The sequence below is a fragment of the Bacillus rossius genome, chromosome 18, assembly GCF_032445375.1.
Source record: "Bacillus rossius redtenbacheri isolate Brsri chromosome 18, Brsri_v3, whole genome shotgun sequence".
Lineage (NCBI taxonomy): Eukaryota > Metazoa > Arthropoda > Insecta > Phasmatodea > Bacillidae > Bacillus > Bacillus rossius.
In genome coordinates, this window is record NC_086345.1 from 28,884,457 (window position 1) to 28,905,730 (window position 21,274).

Sequence of the window (21,274 nt, forward strand, 5' to 3'; positions counted from 1 at the left end):
GTGGTCTTCTCAAATTTGAGATTCGCCATAAAAGTTGTCGTCGTCCGTCAGAAGGCCATAAAGCCCGGCCTACACCCGCCAGTATTAAACCCCGCAAACGGAACGCAACCCTAGCCCAGGTTACGCGAGTCAAGCGAGCCGTCGATGTCGGTGAGTGTTTTCACATATTACGCCCATATGACAACTCCGCCAAACAGGTCTTATGCTTCGTTAATTACTGTGAGTAATTAAGTTTTTTTTAATTAACAAAACAACCCATTAGATTGAAAGTGGGTCGTAGGGGTGCAGCGGTTTTCCCCAATTAATTTACCGCAATTAATAAACGTTCGGAACATCCCATGCGGCCTTCCGCCAATAATTAACCACATCATAAATCAACCTAATTCACCTCCCTGTTTTCACCTGCAAACAGCCACTGGAGTACGGTAGTCAACAAGTGACAGACAGTCTCCAGCTTGACTTTCTATTTTAAAATATTATTAATCTCAATTTTATTATGTATTATTATTATTATAGGCCTTCCGCCAACTAATTAGGACAGATGTCATTAAGTTACGAGGGTTCTAGAAATAATAATGTCTAATTATAATTATAAATTTGGAATAACGGCACATTAGAATGTTCGGCGCGTAATGACGGTTACCCCTCATCCCAAGCCGGCAAAAAGCGGCAGTAGAGTTTTACTCACGGGCCGGGGCGGACATGTGATCCCGCGGGGAGACTTCAACTTTTGTGCTCCTGATTCTTTATACTGGTAAATATCATAATTTCTTAAAAACTTTTTTTCCTCTCCCCGCGTACCCCGTGCCCTTTTCCAGTGCAGGGCTTAACCCGGCCGCGTAAATTTTTTTTCGTCGCGCAACAACGGTTCGCGACGCAGTCACTTTACGGTCCGGGCCGACTCCCGCGAACAGAACTTAATATAATTCGTCGAGCATACGCCTGCCGACTACCAACTTAAAGACTTGTCTCTTAATATTACCTTCATGGGCACGCGACTCACACAGGTGAGCCCGGGCACGAAGCTAGTTCCAGTTCATCACGGGAGTGGCCGTTAACCCACTCAAACTCTTTGACGACCCTCAAACCCATGTAGGGATCTTATTTGCAAGTGCTGCAATGTAACACGTAAATAATTATTCCGTGCGAGTGTGTGTAGTGTCAGCTTATTTTGTCAAGTGTAATTGTGTAACTTGTGCCCACCCACACTTTGTGAGATGCGGAATTAAAAACCAGCACCTAAATACCGTTTTATTTATTTCGTAGACGCCTCCTGAACAATTAGGAAACAGTCCTCTACAATGTTTAGGGCCAGTGCGTATTAGAAGCAGGGACCCCCTCCCACCATCAACAGCCGCCGATCCTAGTGGAACACGCAGGGGCAAAAACCCACAACCACCTCGGTTAATCCTCGAATTAACCTGGCGCCTGCCGGAGTTTTCCTTAAGAGCCACTGAAAACCACTAGGACCGCCCCGGGTCTCGATCACGAGACCGCGGGTGACGGCAAAGTCTATCCAAAAATGCTAATAGGGATAAACTGAAATATAAGCAAAACGTAGACTAATTGCTCATAAAGGTGTCGTACTAGGGATTTAAGGGAATGAATAAATGAAATGTCGGAGTGGGCGCCACCACGTGATAAGGGCACGTGGACCTGGCGGAGACTCCCTTCAGGGCGTGATGTGACCTGTGTAAGGCTAGGCCCGGTTCCGTTAGCAAACGATCTCGCACCAGTGGTCTCTTAAGGCGACCCACACGCCTCGTGGTTCAGGAGCAGGGACACGTGGTCACTTGACTAAAAATCACAAGTTTGACGTACTCCTTTTATTCCAGCAACGTTACAACACGTCTCCAATTGCGCTACATCTACATTCACTCATTAAAACTATTAATATTGCCAATGGCGGGAAAGAATCGATTTACAGGCTGACCAGGTCACCTCGTGGCCTGGCCTCGTGAGTTTAGGATGCTGTTCATACTTAAATGTTCGAAATGAACTTAAATATTTATTAAAATGAGTCGGCCACCCGGAGTAGACCTTGCAGATACAAAAAGGTTTTAAGAATTATGAAAAGTCCGGCGGATGTTAAGAGATCAGTTGATTGAAAAAATATGAAGTTGCGCGGTGCTCACCAAGCATCCTACCCCGGGTGACGAACGGAAGCGACTGAAGAGACCAGGGCAGCATGGCGGCCGGAAAGCGCTGGATTTACCGTTAGTCTCTCCTGTTATTTATTACCACATATTTAACTAAAACAAATACACTAAAAATTCTATAATAAAATTATACCAATGTTCCCTTAATTATTTATGTTGAGTATTAATTATTTTAATTAGGATTATGGTTCAAACTGGTTGCGGGTAGTTCCATTGCCTGCCGCGTGGGACGCTGCGCTGTCCTTACCAACTAGCTCTGCCAAAATAATCCTTAGGGAATATTATTTAAAGAAAAGACATGTAGCAATTACGTAAACATTAAAATTGAATGAGAAAATAAAAGGTGGCACAGACTCTACTCTCGCCTCTTGTCGGCAGTGTCACACGCACACACACACAACTACACACGGGGTGGGAGGTTTGAAATAGAGGGTGTCGATGGGAGAGTGGTGGCGACGGCGTGATACACATTGGGCTCAGGGTGGGCGTAGCCCCCGTCGACGTCAAAGGTACTTTTTATAACTGGTTCTGTGTTGGTATTCATCCATGACATTTCAGTAATGTAACTTTTAAGTTATTTTTGAGAGAAAATTTTTTCATTTATTTTCATGTACCTAAAAGTGTCATAAACATGTAAATGTCAGTTGTTATTTTATAAATATAGTTAAGAATATTCTCAGAAATGTTTAACAATTATTGAGTGTTTTTCATCACCCTTGTTAAGGTGCGACTTGCACCAAACAGGCAAAACAAATAGGTGTTTCTATTCACCCCTACCCAGGGGTGAATTGAAACACGCCACCTTTATTAACCCTGAAGCCAAAAAAAAAATTTATGTGAAAAACTGATCCACGGAGTTCAATCTAGAGACTGTCTAGAATTATTATTGCATAAATTCATGCCTACACTACAGTTTGAAGGTTAAAACCGTTTTTAATCACCCCATTTCACGGTACACTTAATACATAATTCTGAAAGCTTTTCTATTCTCGTCGAGTCGTGTATTATTATTTGACTTTAATTGATCACGAAGTACATAAACGTATGCAATGTATATAAACTTAAATGTTCCTGCTTAAGAATATGTGTAAATAAGTGAATTTTAAAATTGCAAAATGAGGGTTATTATTATTACCTATAAAATGTGTGTTTTCGTGGAAGTTGTATCTGTGAATTTTTATTCGTAATACAGTGGACATATGCCGGGAATGAAATGCACTTCATACGACTTCAGACGTGGTTCTAATTCAATGAATACAATTGAATGTGAAAATAAATGTTACCCAATTATCCCTTCCCTATCTTACAAACCTTTAGGTACTTATTATCTACCTGCCACGCAATTGCAAAACGAAAACAGTACTGGAATTATTCTGTTTCCCGTATCCAAGTTTATCCCTTGATCCTATCGGCATGACCCTTTATATGTTGGTCTTGTTTTACATTAAACTTGCTGTTTTAATTTAGAATGTTGAAAAATCCTGTACATAACTCAAAATACCTAACATATCACAATACATACAAATTATGTCAGGTCTTTTAAAAATGTATTTCTTTCGTATACATTTTACAATCATAATTATATCCCCAGTGAATATGTCTTAGGATCTCTCGACCTACTAAATTAAAACAGCAAGCATCCTATACCACAAACTAATTCCATCAGGATCGGAATAATTTGGATACGTGATACGAAACTATTATTATAAAAATGAAACCTACACCAGTGAAATGAAAATCGACAAGTATTTTCCCGAAACAGGGTCTATATTATTTGATTATGAAATAAATTTATGACAGAAATAAGTGTTCTCTAGCAAACATGTCATCCCTATTAATTTGTTTGTAAAGAATTACTTCGTTAGTTTTGGCTTAACCTAACAAAATCATGAGTTTCAATACAAGAGTAAAGTTGAAAACACGCGGTTTTGAATCGTAAATTGTAATTTATGGTTTAATACAAAGCAGGTTTGACGTCGAAGTAGTTTTTGGTTAATTTAATTATATCTGTTGCAAGATAAAGTTCGCGGCATATTTCTTTACTGCAGTTGTAAACATTACGATTCACAATACAAACAAACAGCTGACTAACATTCTACCAGAAAAAAAAAACTGTCTCGCAACAAAAGTTACTAAATTCCGGTTTATTTCATTACCAACACACCCATTATTACACCACACGCTTCGTCAGGTTCCGGTTAGCCAACCGCAGGCTAAGTATGGGTCATAATACATCCCTCGTTCGTTAACCGGAGGCTAGCCTAACCTGAAGGCTAGCTAACCTGAAGATTTAGCCGGAGGTCATAATACCGGCCCTAAGTATTTTGTAGCAACATATGTTCTTTAAAGGCGAATGACTTCTGGGTCCTATTGCATAATAAAGTACAAGCTAATAGTATTAGTAATGTAACTTGTAAGTTGTATAATTTGGTAGCATAATAATTCTACAAGTCAGAACCAACAATTCTAATATTACAAGGAAAATTACTAATGTTATTAGTACTTGTAATTTGTAAATTGTATAATTATGTTGCATAATAAATATAAAAGTCAAAACATACAAGTTTAATATTACAAGATTTGCTGATATTATTAGCAAATAATATTAGTGTTTCATAATAACACTGATAAAAAGGAATATTAGAATAAACTTGTATTTTTTTCTACTGGATAGAGGGAGGCTGTATTTTAAAAGTATTAGTAACACTTTCCTCAATAATTGGGCTAAAATGTTATTAAATGTGCTGTATTCCAGACGATGATGAGGAAATAATGAACAATGTTCAACCTAAAAGAAAAAAAAGTGTAGGCCTATAGACCAAGAATAAATTTTGACTTTCAACATGAAGCAGATTTCTATGAACAATGTCGCATGTCTCGTGCACACGCCCCAATTTCTTGCCATGCCTTAACCCTTGATTCTTTTGTAAGCATTGACGAAAATTGACCAAAAAGAGTTTGTTTATTTGTCTTCATTTTTGTAATACTCACAATTTTAATTTTCTTTGCTCCTCACATTTTCCTGCCCTTTGAGGTGCCATTTTTACAATGACCAACCACACAATAAACACCAACTTCCTACCTCTTTGTCAATGATAAATAAGTTAACTTCACATAACCTCAAAAGTTGACCACTTTACAAAAGTGGATCAGCTGACTTGTAGGTTTGCTATTTTTATAATATTACAAGTACTAATATTATTAGTGCATCTACCAACATTATGCAACTCAAATTATTAGTACTTGTAATTTGTCTGCTTGTATTTTGTACTATTTTTCTATAATATTATTAGTAAGATTATGCGACACAGAATATTAACACTTTTAGTTTGTCCTCTTGTAGTTTGTACTTTTTTACTAATATTATTAGTTCATTTATGCAATAGGGCCCTGGTGGCTTTAAACAGCTTGTATAATTAGGGCATGCTAATCCAATGCTATTTGCTAATAGGCAGTTAAATCCTGTCCTATCCTGCCTAGTTTTCATCATGTGACTATTATAACATGTATTAATAATTATTTCAGTAAACTTTAGGCATGTCAAAACTAAATCATATCTCCCAGCCTTTATATATATCTTCTTACAACCACATATTACTACCAGGGTCTAGTCTGAAAGTGCCACGCGGAAATAACGTATTATTTGATGCGGGCGACTAGAGCTATCGCAATAATCACATCAGTTGACTTCAAAAATTAGCCAAAGCGAAGTCCTACGCCATGTCAAACCAACAATTTTAGCACTGAAACTTTATTGTGATATATATTTTGAATTAATTGTAAGATGGTGAGGCCAGTAGCGGATCCAGAGGGGGGGCTAAGGGGCTCAAGCCCCCTCCAAAAGCATCTGGGTCCACTATTGTTTTAGTGTTTGCCTTGATAAAGCCTAGCCTCAGCTGGGTCAAGCCCCTCCCAAACCAAAATCCTGGATCCGCCACTGGGTGAGACCTAATTACCTTCACGAACCAACATGATTGATTTTCACACATCACAAACAGAATAGTGTGGACGACACGGCATCTCTGAAACCACTCCGGGAATATAATGCAACGATTCCTTGATTGCCTGCATACACCCGACGAACCAGTCGGAACCTTTTGATAAATGTTTTCTTTGTTGGTGTAACATTTTGGCCTACTGCATACAGCATTTGGTGGAAGTAATTTCCTGAACGCGACGGAAGTCGATTAAAGCCGATGAGGATCCACGGTGCTGCCACCTGTGGTTTATTGCGCGAACCTAAATTCACAAAGCAAAAACGAAAAGTTATATAGTACCACCTTTTTAATGAATTTTAACAAGATTGGTAGTATTTTAATAAAATTTATTGTCAAAAATTGGGTCTAAAGACGGATTATAGTATTTTTTTTTTCAAGTGTTTTGTTCTTTTATCAGAAAGTTTTCATGATGTAGTTAAAAATTTCGCTCTGCAATTGGAATGATTTGTTATTCGACATAGCTGCACTGGCAGCGAATTCTAGTAGCGAGTGTGAAAACTACTTGTGATTTGCATCTAGAAATTTAGCTGATAAAACATGTTGCGTATATCACACTCTTCGTTATTTTAAAGAATTTTACGTAAAATTTTGTGTCCGAGATGCGTATTATAAGTGTATTTGCAACATGAGAGCACATGAATTTGCTCGTAACCGAGGTTATGTGCCACACATTTCTGTCGAGTACTGAAAGAGACTCTGACTTTTTTTTATAAAAACAGTTTATCTTTGTATCTGTATATTAAGCATATTAAACAAAATTTGAAATATCTCTACGGTTGTAGGATGACTAGCGACAGATAAAACATGGACAAATCAGGGGATTTCCTAGGTAGCCCAGGGAAATTCAAATAACTATTTTAATGACAATGAAAAATTAAAGTTATAGCAGTGAATTATTTTGATCTGTACTGTTTCCACTACACATCCTTTCTTCACCCTTCCAAACATGTATGCAAGTGTTAAAAAACTATTTTCTTCACACTCCTTTTTCTCTCGTAAGTACATCAGCACTTTGACCACGCGCTCGTGTTCAGTGCTATCGACAGCAGTATGATAAAACAACCGCTATTTGCCCGTTTGAATATTAAAGTGTGGTATGTCTACGATCCACAATTTTCAGTTTGGTGAACTCTGTGTTTCATTTAAATGCAAAAACAGGATAGAACAGCTAATACAAATGTAAACAAATTTCTGCCATTATAATTAAGTGAAAATAAAAAAATTGGTTGTCTGTAAAGTCGGTTTACGGATGATAGTTTAACGTGACGTCATAACAAAACATTGATGAAAAAAATTGATCCAGAAAAAAAGGAAATATCATATTCGGCCTGAGACAGCCGTAATAGGTTTTTGCAACCAAACCATTTAGGCATTAAAAATATTATATTCTTTGAGGAACTTTTTTTTTTTTTTTTTTAATTTTTCAATCTTTTGCATGATAAAATCTACCTCTGAATACTTTTATGAATAAAATTTAATCATTCTTATTGAATTATCACTATTTTGTAGGGATACAAAGAAGGAGTGAAATGAAATCTACAATTTAATTAATAAATTTACTTTTATTTGCATTCATTAATTCAAATATACTTATTACTTTTGAAGTGTTGTGCGCGCTGTATTTATTTTTACAAGTACAAAAAAAAAATTTCAGCTGCCGGGATTTGATCGGTCAACCTATCCATTGGTAGTCAGCGATACTAACCGCACAGCCACGAAGCCATATTGGAATCAAATGTTTCAGATGTTATAAATTAATAATATTCCACGCACGATATTTGTTTGAATGTCTTTAACTAGTATATTCTCTGTTGGACTCGAAATATTTACACGCTTGTGGGCTCATAACTATAATACGGTGTGTGATTTAGTTGATCAAATAATAACTCATGACAAATAATTACCAATGTCAAACTAAAGCGTGAAAAGTATCATACTAGCAATAAATATTTAGTTACACAGCTAAAACAATACTGATACAACACTGTTTAAATATACTGATTTACACTAGTAATTAAAATAATACGTACTTGTAAGAACACCATTTCCTTGCGAATATACTCCCGTGGCGCGGTGCACAACAATAACCTCGAACCCCGCCGTGTTGTCGTCTGCCCCAAGCCGTGTGTGGCGACATGCGCAGGCGTGATCCAACCGGCGCGACCCGCCTATCCCTGCAGCATGGCGGGGTGAAACCTGAGCAGTACGCAACCACGTGCCGGCCGAGTTCTCTGTACCGTCCGCAACATACCAGAGAGATGCCACGCATGTGTAAACAGGACACGTCCGTAGTGGGACAACTTTTCGTGCGTGCAGCCAGCATTCATCGATTTATTAGACGTTGTCACATCAAAAAGAGAGGGGAAAAGCGGCTTCACTTCCGACGGCTAATGCTCCGTCTGCATACTTTCCTAATCTGTCGAGTTGACTAGATTCTTGGCTAAGGCATTCAATCGGGAAGAACTCACTCGCACCGGTCATTCAACACACACGCCCCTCCTCATTGGTATGCCACCGTGCCTTTTTTTTAAAATCTAATAAATCATTATAAATACTACAAGAGGGAAAACACATAAACCAAAGATAGTCAACTCTTCTCTTCCTTGCCAGTCCAGGTGGGTATTCAGATGCACGTACATAGTCCTACGATATTTAAATTGCCAACCATTGAGCGAGGGCATAACTTTTCTATTGCTTACAAATAATTTTTTTTTTTCATTCATAATATGTAGGAATCCCAAAATTAAACATTTTCAGGCTGCAAAGGAGTAGACGTTCTCACTCTTAATGTTGTCATCATGAATCGTGAGATAATTTTACAAAAAATGTGGCAGTGTATCTTTAAAGACAAACAAAATTTAACCAGGGAACAAGACGAAGTTGAAAAATTGTTGGCTTGTTTCAGAAAATTCATGTATCAAGTATACTATCTTTGGTTTTAACATTAAAGTTTTTTAAATAGCTTGGTGAGTCCATTGGTACAAAGCTCGAACATTGTTAACTGCTAAATTGAGATTTCCTGCTTATAACGTTTTCCTGCTTATAATGTTTTTTTCTTGTGCTCCCTTGAAAAACATTATAACAGGGTTCCACTGTACATGTTTATTTAACCAATAACATGTCAATATGATGGAAAAGATTACAGAAGGACTGGATTAATATCCGAATGTTAATAAAGCATCAACAATGCTACATCTGATGCCAGAAGATAACAAGAAAAACAAAAATTAAAAAATTAAATAAAGAAACTATGTATAACAAAATACTACAACAAAAGAGGTGTAAACAGACCATGTCGAATCAATGCGTCAAATTTCACGGTTCTGTCCTCACTGTCTCAGTGCTAAGTAAACTACAGCAAACTCGCTCTTTTATTAATATACATTTAGTTACTTTATCGCGACTTTCGGTACCTGTGGACGTCTGGCGAGCCATTGCCGACGAGCTACCGGCGAGATGTGAAGCAGCACAACTTACTAGGCCGGTGCGAAGCATCGACTAAGCGAATCAATTGAAGCTCTCGCTTAATACTCCATTTCGCTTTGCAAGGATATTCGCTATTTTGTTTCATTTGAAGCTTCGGTTGTGCTGCAAAGCTTCGCATTTGTTGTAAGGCTTGAAAAACATCGAGAGCCCAAGATTCAATCATGGGAAGAAAAAAAAAAAATTTACATTATTACATTATTGTATATGTTTTGGTGGACTAAAGTCGGTTACTTTTATATAATTAAAAAAAAAAAAAAAAAAAAAAAGAAGCTGGCAATTTTGATTGCTTTTATGAAATTTGAAATATTAATACTAAGCATGGTTATTTTATAATTTGTTACTGAATGACGTTACACAGAGGACACAATATTGGTTAATCAGTTCAAACGTTAAATGATGATTTTTTCTTTTTGTTTCAATCCGGGAGAACAGTTTTACCAAGAACAATAATCGTGATCTGATTCCACCTCGCAAACATTTCGAACATTTGAAGTCGACACTCGCTATCGGAAACTAGAGCTCGCGCCGGCCTGCAGCAGACGAGGGACCGAAGCGAGGGGCCGGGAGCGCGCGGGGGCGGAGTCCCCCGGTCAGGGCCCGGGCCCGGGCTCGTCGTGGGGGGCGACGCCCAGCGAGGGAGCCCGCAGCCTGAAGACCACCGGCAGGCGCCCGAGCGTCGGGTTGCCGTCCCGCTCCAGCAGCCGCACCCAGGACAGCAGCGAGTCCCGGCCGGAGGTGCCCGTCGCGCACACGGCCAGCACCGTGCCTTCCTCTTGCTCGTGCACGGAGCGCTCCCCGCCCTCCTCCCCCGCCGGCGCGCCGAAGAACGGCACCCTCAGCGACGCCACGTCTGCAACACGCCGGCGAGACTGCCTTTGCCGTCGTCCACGCCCCTTCTCCCCGTGGGTACACGAAGAGCAAAAAAACACGCAGAAATAACACACTGCGTGCACGACGCACGGCACGGTACGAGGCACGCCGATTCGCTGGGATTGATCTCTACGGACGTCAGCACCGAATTAGAAGTAATTACAGCTAGGGACTAGTGAATTCCTACCTGGCAAAGTGTGGCAGTCAGCAACGAGCAAGAACACGCAGAAATAACACACTACGTGCACGGCACAAGGCACGGTGTGGTACGGTATGAGGCACGGCGATTCGCTGGAATTGATCTCTACGGACGTCAGCACCGAATTAGAAGTAATTACAGCTAGGGACTAGTGAATTCCTACCTGGCAAAGTGTGGCAGTCAGCAACGAGCAAGAACACGCAGAAATAACACACTACGTGCACGACGAACGGCACGGTACGGAACGGTACGAGGCACGCCGATTCATTGGAATTGACCTCTACGGATGGCAGCACCGAATTATAAGTAATTACAGCCAGGGACAAGATCACGTGGTGGATTGTGATGAAACGGAAATAACACCAAAGCACGTGAACACACTTGAAATCAACGAGCAATTTCACAAACCTAAACTCAAAATACAACAATTTGATATTTCATAGTTATAAAATACTTTGAATGTATGCAATTTTTTGGCATGATTTTTGAACCAAAATTTTTTAACTAAAAGGACTGTAAATAATAATATAATATTTTTGAATTGCACAAAAACTTGATATGTATTTTTTTTTCCTGAGAATTTTTTTCTAGACATGCTTATTACTTATGATTTAATTGTATAAGTAACTCATGCTTCACTCAAAATGAGATTATTTTGGTGAAATCAGTACACACTAAGAAATATTTTAGTTTCATACTCGTTAAATAATACAATTTTTTAAAAATAAATACAATGTAAAAAATAAAACCATAAAATCGTATCCGAATTCATGGCGAACGAAAACACCTTATTCAACTAAAGTTTCAAGCGGCGAGTAAACCATATTTCATGCAGTCAAGATGAGTCGAATGACACAGTTTAGTACTAGGTCCAGCGCGATGGAGACCACAGCTGCCGGAATAGCAATTTTGCCAGATTATTGAACGTCAGTATAGTTTTAACGTAAAAAAAAAAAAAAAAATCAAACAGCTCAAAAACAGGAAACACTGAACCAAAATGAAAACATGAGGTAACTATAAACTCTGAGCAAGCGCAGAAACGCAATCCGGCAATAACTTGAATCCATCCGAAAAAATCGTGAACGTGAGAGGCTGAAAACTAGAAAACGTATTACAATAACTACTCCTCAGAAATAAATAAATAATTAATATTATTAGATGATGCTATTGATGAAATAGAACAGGAAAATTAATTTCTAAAATTATCATTCTAAGTTTTAATTTAAAAATTTTTTTAAAATACATTAAAAAATATATATATTAATTGCATTGCAACGTTGAGTCTATAATAATGTTATCGCTGAGAGGTGTACATCTGGCAACAGAGCACATAGAGACAAGGACAGCATGATTTCATACTTTTGGTTCATGTTAGGACTGACATAAAAATTTGCCTTTAAGTTCATAAAAACCATTAAGTAAGTTTTTGTTTAGTATACAAAACACTTTACAAACAATAAAATGTGTTTATATTATAAATTTACTTTAAATCATTTGCAAAAACACAAAACATTAGAACCAAAATAGTATAGAATACTACCTCCATAGTCCATACCCCAACCGTCTTAGATCAACATTGCTATGGGGAAAAAAAATTTTTTTTTTGCTGGGAAATTAAATTCAAGAAATAAAATAGTGCAGGGGTTAGTTTAGTTTTACAGTACGTTACTGTAGACGTAAAAAAAATTAATACAAAATTGAAACCATTAAGAAACATTTTCATAAAACTTGACAGGGTGTCCACGCAAAACCTGTTATAAAATTTTCCCTGACCAACATTTATGAAGATTTACTTATTTTGGAATCCCCACAGCGGCCGGCCTAGTTGTCTGGCCACTTTCTTTTTTTTTTCAAACGGAACCTCGCTTACAGCGTGTACCACCTGGCATGACACTTCCCCACACGGACTCCGAAGAGCCGGCGGGCCGCCATGTTTTCGAACCTACTGATTCACAACAGCTCAATGGGATTGTCGTGTAGGTAAATAAATATATTTTATTTATATTTCGGACACATGGCGCAACAGCGAGCGAGAGTAGAGAAAATTCAATTTTGCGGGATAAGAGAACCGTTCATATTTATCATATAGCGGCATGGAACTGGCCGAGTTATTACAATGTTCAGGCGTAGTTCCTGCTTAATGCTGTTACTTGTGAAAAAAATAGCAAGCAATTAATGCAAATAAAATACCTTAATATTTTGCGGGCAGAATGGTGAACTGAATTTTTTTTGCATAACCCAAATTGATTTACATGTTGAAAACATTTTTTCGCAATTCGCCGGCCAGATGTCGTGCGATAGTAACGTGGTGGTTCTATGTGTTTATTTACCAACACTACAAACGGATGTCGGGCGCATCGACGAAATTTCTCTGGCCGAAATCAACAGTGAGATTTGATTGCGGACCGGCTTCGCACAGGTCGTGCGGGGAAGTTGTGCGCTCGGCGTGCCGTGCACTGGCTCACGTTTTTTTTAATTCGTGAACGCGGCTTCAGCGAAAGTTCCGTTGGCAACTCAAGGGGGGTGGGGGCAGTGGCGTGCCCAGGATTTTGCTCTGGGGGGGGGGGGGGGGGTGGGTCAGGCAGAAGGCTAGGGCCTTTCCGGGGGGCCGGGGGGGGGGAGGGTATGGAATACCCCCCAGCTAGGCGGGGGGTCCGGGGAGTCCTCCCCCAGGAAAATTCTGAAAAATACGTGTTCAATATTGCTGATTTAGGCTATCTTAAAAATAATGGCAGTAACTTCATAAAAGTCAGTTTTGTGAAGTCTAAATATTTATTTTTTTTCATTTTATGAATTTAAAATTAAAATATTTTTTAGCCCTGCGGGGGGGGGGGGTGTCCGGTCCCGCTCGTCTCTCCCCCCCTAGGCATGCCACTGGGTAGGGGGGGTACGAACCGTCGGGGTCGCGCCTGGGCCGAGGCGTCGGCCCGGGGTCCGCCCTCAGCACGAAGTAGCCGATGGACAGGTTGCGCAGCCACAGGCGGAATGCCCCCTCGACGTAGACGGGCGTGCCGGGCGGCTGGGCCCCCAGCAGCTGCCTCTGGCGCGGGCTCTGCGCGCTCACCACCCACGTGTCCTCCAGCGAGTCCTCCAGGTCGGCCGTCTGCGAGCACGGACACACAACCGGTCGCCGCGCTCCGAGGCTTCCCGCCGCTTCCGAACCCTCACAGGGGACGTGTTCTGTTATGATTCAACCTTCAGATGATCTCAATTCTTGACTGTTCCAAGACAGGGTGATAGGGGGCTCAAGACTACGAATGAAAGACAATTCAGTATGGAGACTTGATTTACTGTCAAGTACCGTTACAGTGTTAGCTGTCACCTAATTCCGACAATGATCGGGGAGCCTTGCTACCACACCTCGGCAGGTTCATTACCCACGCTGTGATGGGGCACGCGCTCGCGGCAGGTTCTCGACGACGGAATGCGGCGGCCGAGGACCACGGCGCTCCGTGGCTCCGATGTCGCGACTCCGGCCTTCCGGTCGCCGGTGACCAGAAGAAGCCCCTTCTCGACGGTGGCTGTCTGTTTTTATCCTTCCGCCCGCGTCCGTGTCGATGTCCCGTTTTGTCCCCTTTTCTCTCGCAGCGGCGGCCGGCCTTCGGCGACCCGCGTCGCTGTTTCGCTGGCGGTGTTGCAATTGCTGACACCCCGTGTTTGACTCGGGGCGAGCCTCGAAGCCGCTTGCCAGAGTGCTCAGAGCGAGTCATAACAGTCCGCATCCAGGGCCGGATTTAGTGGAGGGCAACCGGGGCCTCCCCAAACGGAGGGGGTCCCCAACAAATCCTTTGATATTCTTTTCTCGCTGTTTTACCTTTACCTATAGTACTTTGTACATACACGATTATATTATTGTTAAATATCAACAGAAATATTCATTATCACCGAAATTTAATTTCAAATATAATTCTTGTCTCCGATGATATTTATGTACGTTTTTTTTTAAATATTGAGAGAATCTACTTGATTTCACAATAAATTGTTTATTGGAAAACTCGACTGAAATAAAATTGTTCATTTAATTTGGAAGATAATTTGGGGGCCAGGGAAGCCTCCGCCACTCTGCTGCCCCGAGACCTCCAGACCTCTGAATCCGGCCCTGTCCGCATCCACTACAATCAAGGTTTCTAGACACGCAACACTCGCGTCCACTGACGCGTCCCTACGTCGATTATCTTCCGAGTCGTGTCTCATTTTGTTTAAGTGAAACGTATTTCAGTGCAATGAGAGAAACATTTCAAGGCCAAATTTCAACCTAACATTGTTTTGTGGAATTTTTCCGACGTGAATAAGGACACAGATTCGCTACCTGGCCAAAAGAGATATGAAGAGAGCACTATGCTATATATGTTGCTGGGATAGTTTTTGATCTCCTCTTTATGCAATGATTCATCCACCGCCAAAAAAAAAAAAAATAAATAAAAAAAGACATAACAGAGGGAGATAGATGCACTAAGGAATAAGATGACTAGAGTGTGTTTCAGAAAATAGATATAGGTATCCTATACAAGTCAGCTTTGAGTGCCTTGAATTTTATATTTGCTACCAGCTCATTCATGTTCCTCCTTGTTTTAACAGCAGCGTAGAGAGCGCTGTTGAGACAATCCCTGCATATCCTGAATAGAGAGCGCTGCCTGTTATGAATATCATATTTAGTTCAGAGATTTGGTGTGTTCGAAATGGCAGAATTGTTTGAAGAAACAGTAACACGCACAGTTTTTCTTTATGGTGTAAGAATTCAGCAGTGAGTAATATTTATTGTTAATTAATCATTATTGATTGATCAATAATTATAGACATCTTCAGCAGTTATTTTAAAGTGAGTAATAATTTTGATAATTCATGTTTATTTATAAAATTGTATTATTTCCCTCTCTCTACCATTTTACTCCTTACTATATATTTAAGAGTCTAGATTTGAATTGCCAAAGAAATTCCACATGTACTGAGTTACACTTCCCCCCCCCCCCCCCCCTCACCATTTTTTTTGTATAAATTACTACTTCAGATTATTAGCATAAGATTTGTTTAAAATGTTATAAGTTTAAGAAATAAGTCAAATAGAGAAGAATTAAAACCTCAATAAAAAAATACCGAAAAGCGAAATCGAACCTACAGGGTAGGTTAATTATCATTATAAGTATTTTTTTAGTATTTTGAGATTCATAACAAAATTTTTAATTTTGATCGCTGACATTTATAACAATCACACTACCTACATTCAATAATGTTTTTTTTAAATTGGTCTCTGTTATTAAGGTTTTTCTGGATATTCGTGGATGTCACGACTCGAGACGGCTGCGTGCACATTAGTTCGACCAACTGCCAACAGGTGGTGCTGGCAGTAAAGGTATTAGGATACTATCCATCTTTTAGAAATGTGTCCTTTACATTGAGGCTGCATGTGGTGAAGGATGTAGGAATGGATGTGCTGTGGACGCATCCACACGTACTCGGATACAGCTCTAGATCATGCTCCAAAGGTGAGGTCCCATGGTCGTTATAACCTCAAAACAGAGATGTGACCGGGAAAACTGCCAGCGGTATATTTTCAGTTTGTACAATTTTCTGGGAAAATTATAACCCCATATATTTTCTCTGAAATTTTTTTTTCCTTTTTCGCATTACCCACACAACTTTACCTACATAGTGCCAATTTTTGAAATGCTTCTTCATGATCTTGTATAATTAAAAAAATATAACATGGCTGACAAAGAAAAGGCTATAGGAAATTAAGTAATTTCAAACAAGATCAGCACATTTAGTTGACTGTAACAAAAACCCATATCAAAAATTCTGTACTGTATACATCTTTCATTACTTTTTGTACAATTATTTAATATTTAGGACTAAAGATGTGAGGGTTTTTGGAAATTTCTGAAAAACTGAAAACATTTCCGAATTATACTTTCACGGCAAGCAGAATCGCCGACTACCCCCAACTTCCACAACTGCAAGTAGATTCCCAGATTACCCCCAACTTCCAGGACTACAAGTAGATTTGCCGACTACCCCTGACTTCCAGAACTACAAGTAGATTCGCTGACTACCCCCGACTTACAGAACTGCAAGTAGATTCCCAGACTACCCCCGACTTACAGAACTGCAAGTAGATTCTCAGACTACCCCAGACTTCCAGAACTGCAAGTAGATTCCCAAACTACCCCCGACTTCCAGAACTGCAAGTAGATTCCCAAACTACTCCCGACTTCCAGAACTGCAAGTAGATCCCCAGACTACCCCCGACTTCCAGAACTGCAAGTAGATTCGCCGACTACCCCTGACTTCCAGAACTGCAAGTAGATTCCCAGACTACCCCAGACTTCCAGAACTGCAAGTAGATTCCCAAACTACCCCCGACTTCCAGAACTGCAAGTAGATTCCCAAACTACCCCTGACTTCCAGAACTACAAGTAGATTCCCAGACTACCCTTGACTTCCAGAACTACAAGTAGATCTCCAGACTACCCCAGACTTCCAGAACTGCAAGTAGATTCCCAAACTACCCCAGACTTCCAGTAGATCCCCAGACTACCCCGACTTCCAGAACTACAAGTAGATTCCCAGACTACCCTTGACTTCCAGAACTGCAAGTAGATTCGCCGACTACCCCTGACTTCCAGAACTGCAAGTAGATCTCCAGACTACCCTAACTTCCAGAACTGCAAGTAGATTCCCAGACTACCCCCGACTTCCAGAACTACAAGTAGATCTCCAGACTACCCTAACTTCCAGAACTGCAAGTAGATTCCCAGACTACCCTTGACTTCCAGAACTACAAGTAGATCTCCAGACTACCCTAACTTCCAGAACTGCAAGTAGATTCCCAGACTAACCAGACTTCTAAAACTGCAAGTAGATCCCCAGACTACCCCAACTTCCAGACTTACAAGTATATATCCAGACTAACCAGACTTCCAGAACCACAAGTAGATCCCCAGACTACCCCAACTTCCAGAACTGCAAGTATATCCCAAGACTACGACTACTTCCAGAACGTGGTCGCCCTGGTGCCGGGAGCCCCGCACGCACCTGGTACGTCTTCAGCTCGGTCTGCAGGTCGACGCTGCTGATGCGCTGGATGCCGAGACGCGCCAGCTCCAGCGCGTCCCCGGGCACGGGGTTGGGCAGCGGCCAGGGGGACAGGTTCCGGAACTTGGGCATCCAGTACATCATGCGCCAGTACTTGCGCAGCGGGTGGCCCTTCAGCCCGAAGATGTTCACCAGCATCCGCTCCATCTCGCGGTCCGGCATCACCCCTGCGGCATCACCGCCCGCGACCTTACAGCTCACCTTCGACTGCAGCTGACCGACAGTCACGACAATCAACTACTCGAAACAACCCCAAATTCCTTTTACATCTTTTATCATTTATTTATTCGCTGCACACCGCTAGTAAAGAATTAAAAACTTGGTTGTTTATCTGATGCACATTTCCAAAAATTTTACATCCAGTTACAAGTTCCTTTAAGAAGAAGTCAATACTACAATAAATTTAACTGTACTTAACAGTACTGTATTTGAATCCACTAATTTTTCTGCACTTATCCAACGTTATTATATTTATGTTCAATAAATTCTTAGGTATGTCGCTGCTTTTCCGTAAATTGATAACAACATTCCGGAAATACTTTTTTTGAATGCTAATGGCGTTTCTCTATTTATCCTTTACACAGTTTCTAAGTTCCTACATTTTTCTGAAAAATTACCATTTAGATAGCCTATGCAGTGAAGCAGCCTTCGCCATGTTGTGCTCTGACTGTGTTGCGGTTCCTGTGGTTTTCCATATATAAGAACGTGTATATTTTGCATTTGAATATTGTGACGCAATAGAACTTAAAAATTGTTAAAAAAAAAAAAAAATTACATGAGTCCCTGATGTATATATGAATTGTCATTGCATGTATCACATGTAATAATTCCTGTTTGTACGTCAGGTTAAATACTGCGCACTTAACATGTTGGCACTTTGTGCCTCCATTACTGCTAAACTAAATCCCCATTAAGAGTTGATGCTTGGGTTTGGATGCACAGTAGGGACTTACATAATTTTTTTAAATTATTATTTTATCACAAAAAAACGATGACATAAGAATGTTACCAATTGCCTACAAACTTCCAACTGTTGAGTTTTAAGCTATCGCTTGTAGTTTGTACAGTCCTCAAATTTATAGCAGGTAAAGGATCATAATTTCAAATGGGCTATAATGAAAACACAAAGGCTGACTTTCAAGTGCGATTTTGTTATCATTATCCATAATTTTCTTGACGTAGTTACGATAGAACATTACTTACCATTGTCTTCCATCATTTCTAAAACATCAATTATACACTGCTGCTGTTTTGGATAGTGCATGAATTCGGCCTGAAAAATGTTTGTTGGGATAAACTTTCCCTTAGGCAGGATGTCAATCAAAGATTTGTAAGCCTCCAAATCCTTGTGGACATTAAATTCTTCCATGTGCTTCATTGCCGAATAAATAAATTCGACATGTCCTCTTCTATGGACATCCCGCGCCACAAATATTTTGATCATGGTCATGTAGGTGGCTTTGTCTTTATCTTTCACGTCTTGAAACATGTCTCTCACTACGAGTGCCTGTTCTGACTTTATGTCGTCTTTTGCACAGCGACATGCCGAAACACTCAGGTATTTGTTGTACGCGCATGCCGAACGCCTCCCTTTCCCTCTAATCGTTAGAAGCGGTCCACAAACATCGGCAAGGTGTGATGCAAAAGAAACTTGCGTCAAACCAATTAACTGCACGCATTTTGAAGCAGGCTGACATAATTTTCTGTACATAACGTGAGCGGAGGATTACCTAACCTACAAATTTGTTATTGCGACGGTAGGTAACATCGACTCGTTATTTTAACATTTTAATATTAATTATATACACAAATAAAAAGTATTTTTTATATATTATTGAAATACACACGAGTCAAAATACATTTTTTTAACGTGTTTACTAATAGACATATTCATACAGTACATTAATATATAGTACAAGTAAACAAGACTAGAAACTTGAGAACTTTGCATTTTTTGAACTAGTATTACGTTGAAAGCGTAAGTGTAGATTACAAATTCGCTGTTTCCCACTTTCAAAAAAACTTAAATAAAAAAAAACAGCTTGTACCCAGTCGTTTTTTTTAAAGCAATAAATTTTTAATTCGAAAATTTGGTTCATAAAGGAAACCGACCTAATGCATGACCTAAAAACAATCATCATTTCTTAACTTTAACAAAGAGTTGAAATAAAATCGAATTTTTCAGAATGGAGTACCAATAAACCAGGATTCACTAACTTATTTTCCTTGTGTATTGCCTTCACACTATATACAGGATTTTTTTAATTTTTTAATTGGTTGAATGGTTATCGGCTTCCGCCCACAACCAGCATTAGATGCCTTTCCATAGTCAAATCATTTTATTATCATATCATCAATCAAATATCTGTACGAAGATTAACACCCATGCCTTACGCGAGACTCAAACTCAGTACCCCTCGCACCGTAAGCGGGTGTGCATTTGACTATGCTATGGAGGTCGGTCTTAAACAAGAGAAAACAGTTATTTTTTCTGAAAAAACTTCAATGAAGAGAAATAAAATAAAGATAGTCATAATTAAAGGCAATTTATTTCTGAACATCTAAATCACAAACTCGAAGCTTGTGCAAATACATCTAAATCTGCCGTCACCCTCTGTCTTGGGATCGAGACCCGGGGCAGTCCCAGTGGTTTTCAGTGGCTCTAAAGGAAATCTCCAGCAGGCGCCAGGTTAATTCGAGGATTAACAGAGGTGGTCGAGGGTTTTTGCCCCTGCGTGTTCCACTAGGATTGGCGGCTGTTGATGGTGGGAGGGAGTCCCTGCTTCTAATATGCACTGGCCCTAAACAGTATAGAGGACTGTTTCCTAATCGTTCATGAGGCGTTTGTGAAATAAAGAAACGGTTTTTAGGTGCGGGTTTTTTAATCTCGCATCTCACATAGTGTGGATGGGGAAACAAGTTACACAGATACACTTGACAAAAAATACGTTGGCACTACATACACTCGCACTGATAATTAATTACATATTACGTTGCGGCACTTGCAAACAAGATCCCTTCATTGGTTTGTGGGTCGACGAAGAGTTTGGGTGGATTAATGGCCACTCCCGTGATGAACTGGAAATAGCTTCGTGCCTGGGCTCACCTGTGAGAGTCGCAGGCCCACGAAAATAATATTAAGGGGCAAAGTCTTTAAGCTTGCCGTCGGCAGTCGTATGCTCGACAAATTACGTTAATGTCTATTCGCAGGAGTCGGCCCGGACCGTAAGGTGACTGCGTCGCGAACCGTTGTTCCGCGATGAGCAAAAACTAAAGCGGCCGGGTTAATCCCTGCACCGGAAAAGGGCATGGGGGCACGCGGGGAGAGGAAAAGAGGTTTTAATTAATTATGATAGTTACCAGTATGAAGAATCAGGAGTACAAAGGTTGAAGTCTCCCCGTGGGATCACACATCTGCACCGGCCGTGAGTAAAACTCTACTGCCGCTTTGTGCCGGCTTGGGAGGGGAG

The 21,274-nt window shown here is 40.3% G+C and overlaps 1 protein-coding gene across 1 annotated transcript; it reads right to left on the reverse strand.

Moving 5' to 3' along the window:
* Positions 1-1,811: 1,811 nt before the first annotated feature.
* Positions 1,812-19,793, reverse strand: LOC134541043 (evolutionarily conserved signaling intermediate in Toll pathway, mitochondrial-like). The gene is made up of 4 exons (XM_063384180.1): positions 19,008-19,793; positions 17,745-17,971; positions 13,608-13,815; positions 1,812-10,493 (listed from the first exon to the last, which is right to left on the reverse strand). Exons 1-4 carry the CDS (start codon positions 19,513-19,515, stop codon positions 10,234-10,236), a joined length of 1,203 nt encoding a protein of 400 aa, XP_063240250.1. The 5' UTR covers positions 19,516-19,793; the 3' UTR covers positions 1,812-10,233.
* Between the last annotated feature and the right edge of the window lie 1,481 nt (positions 19,794-21,274).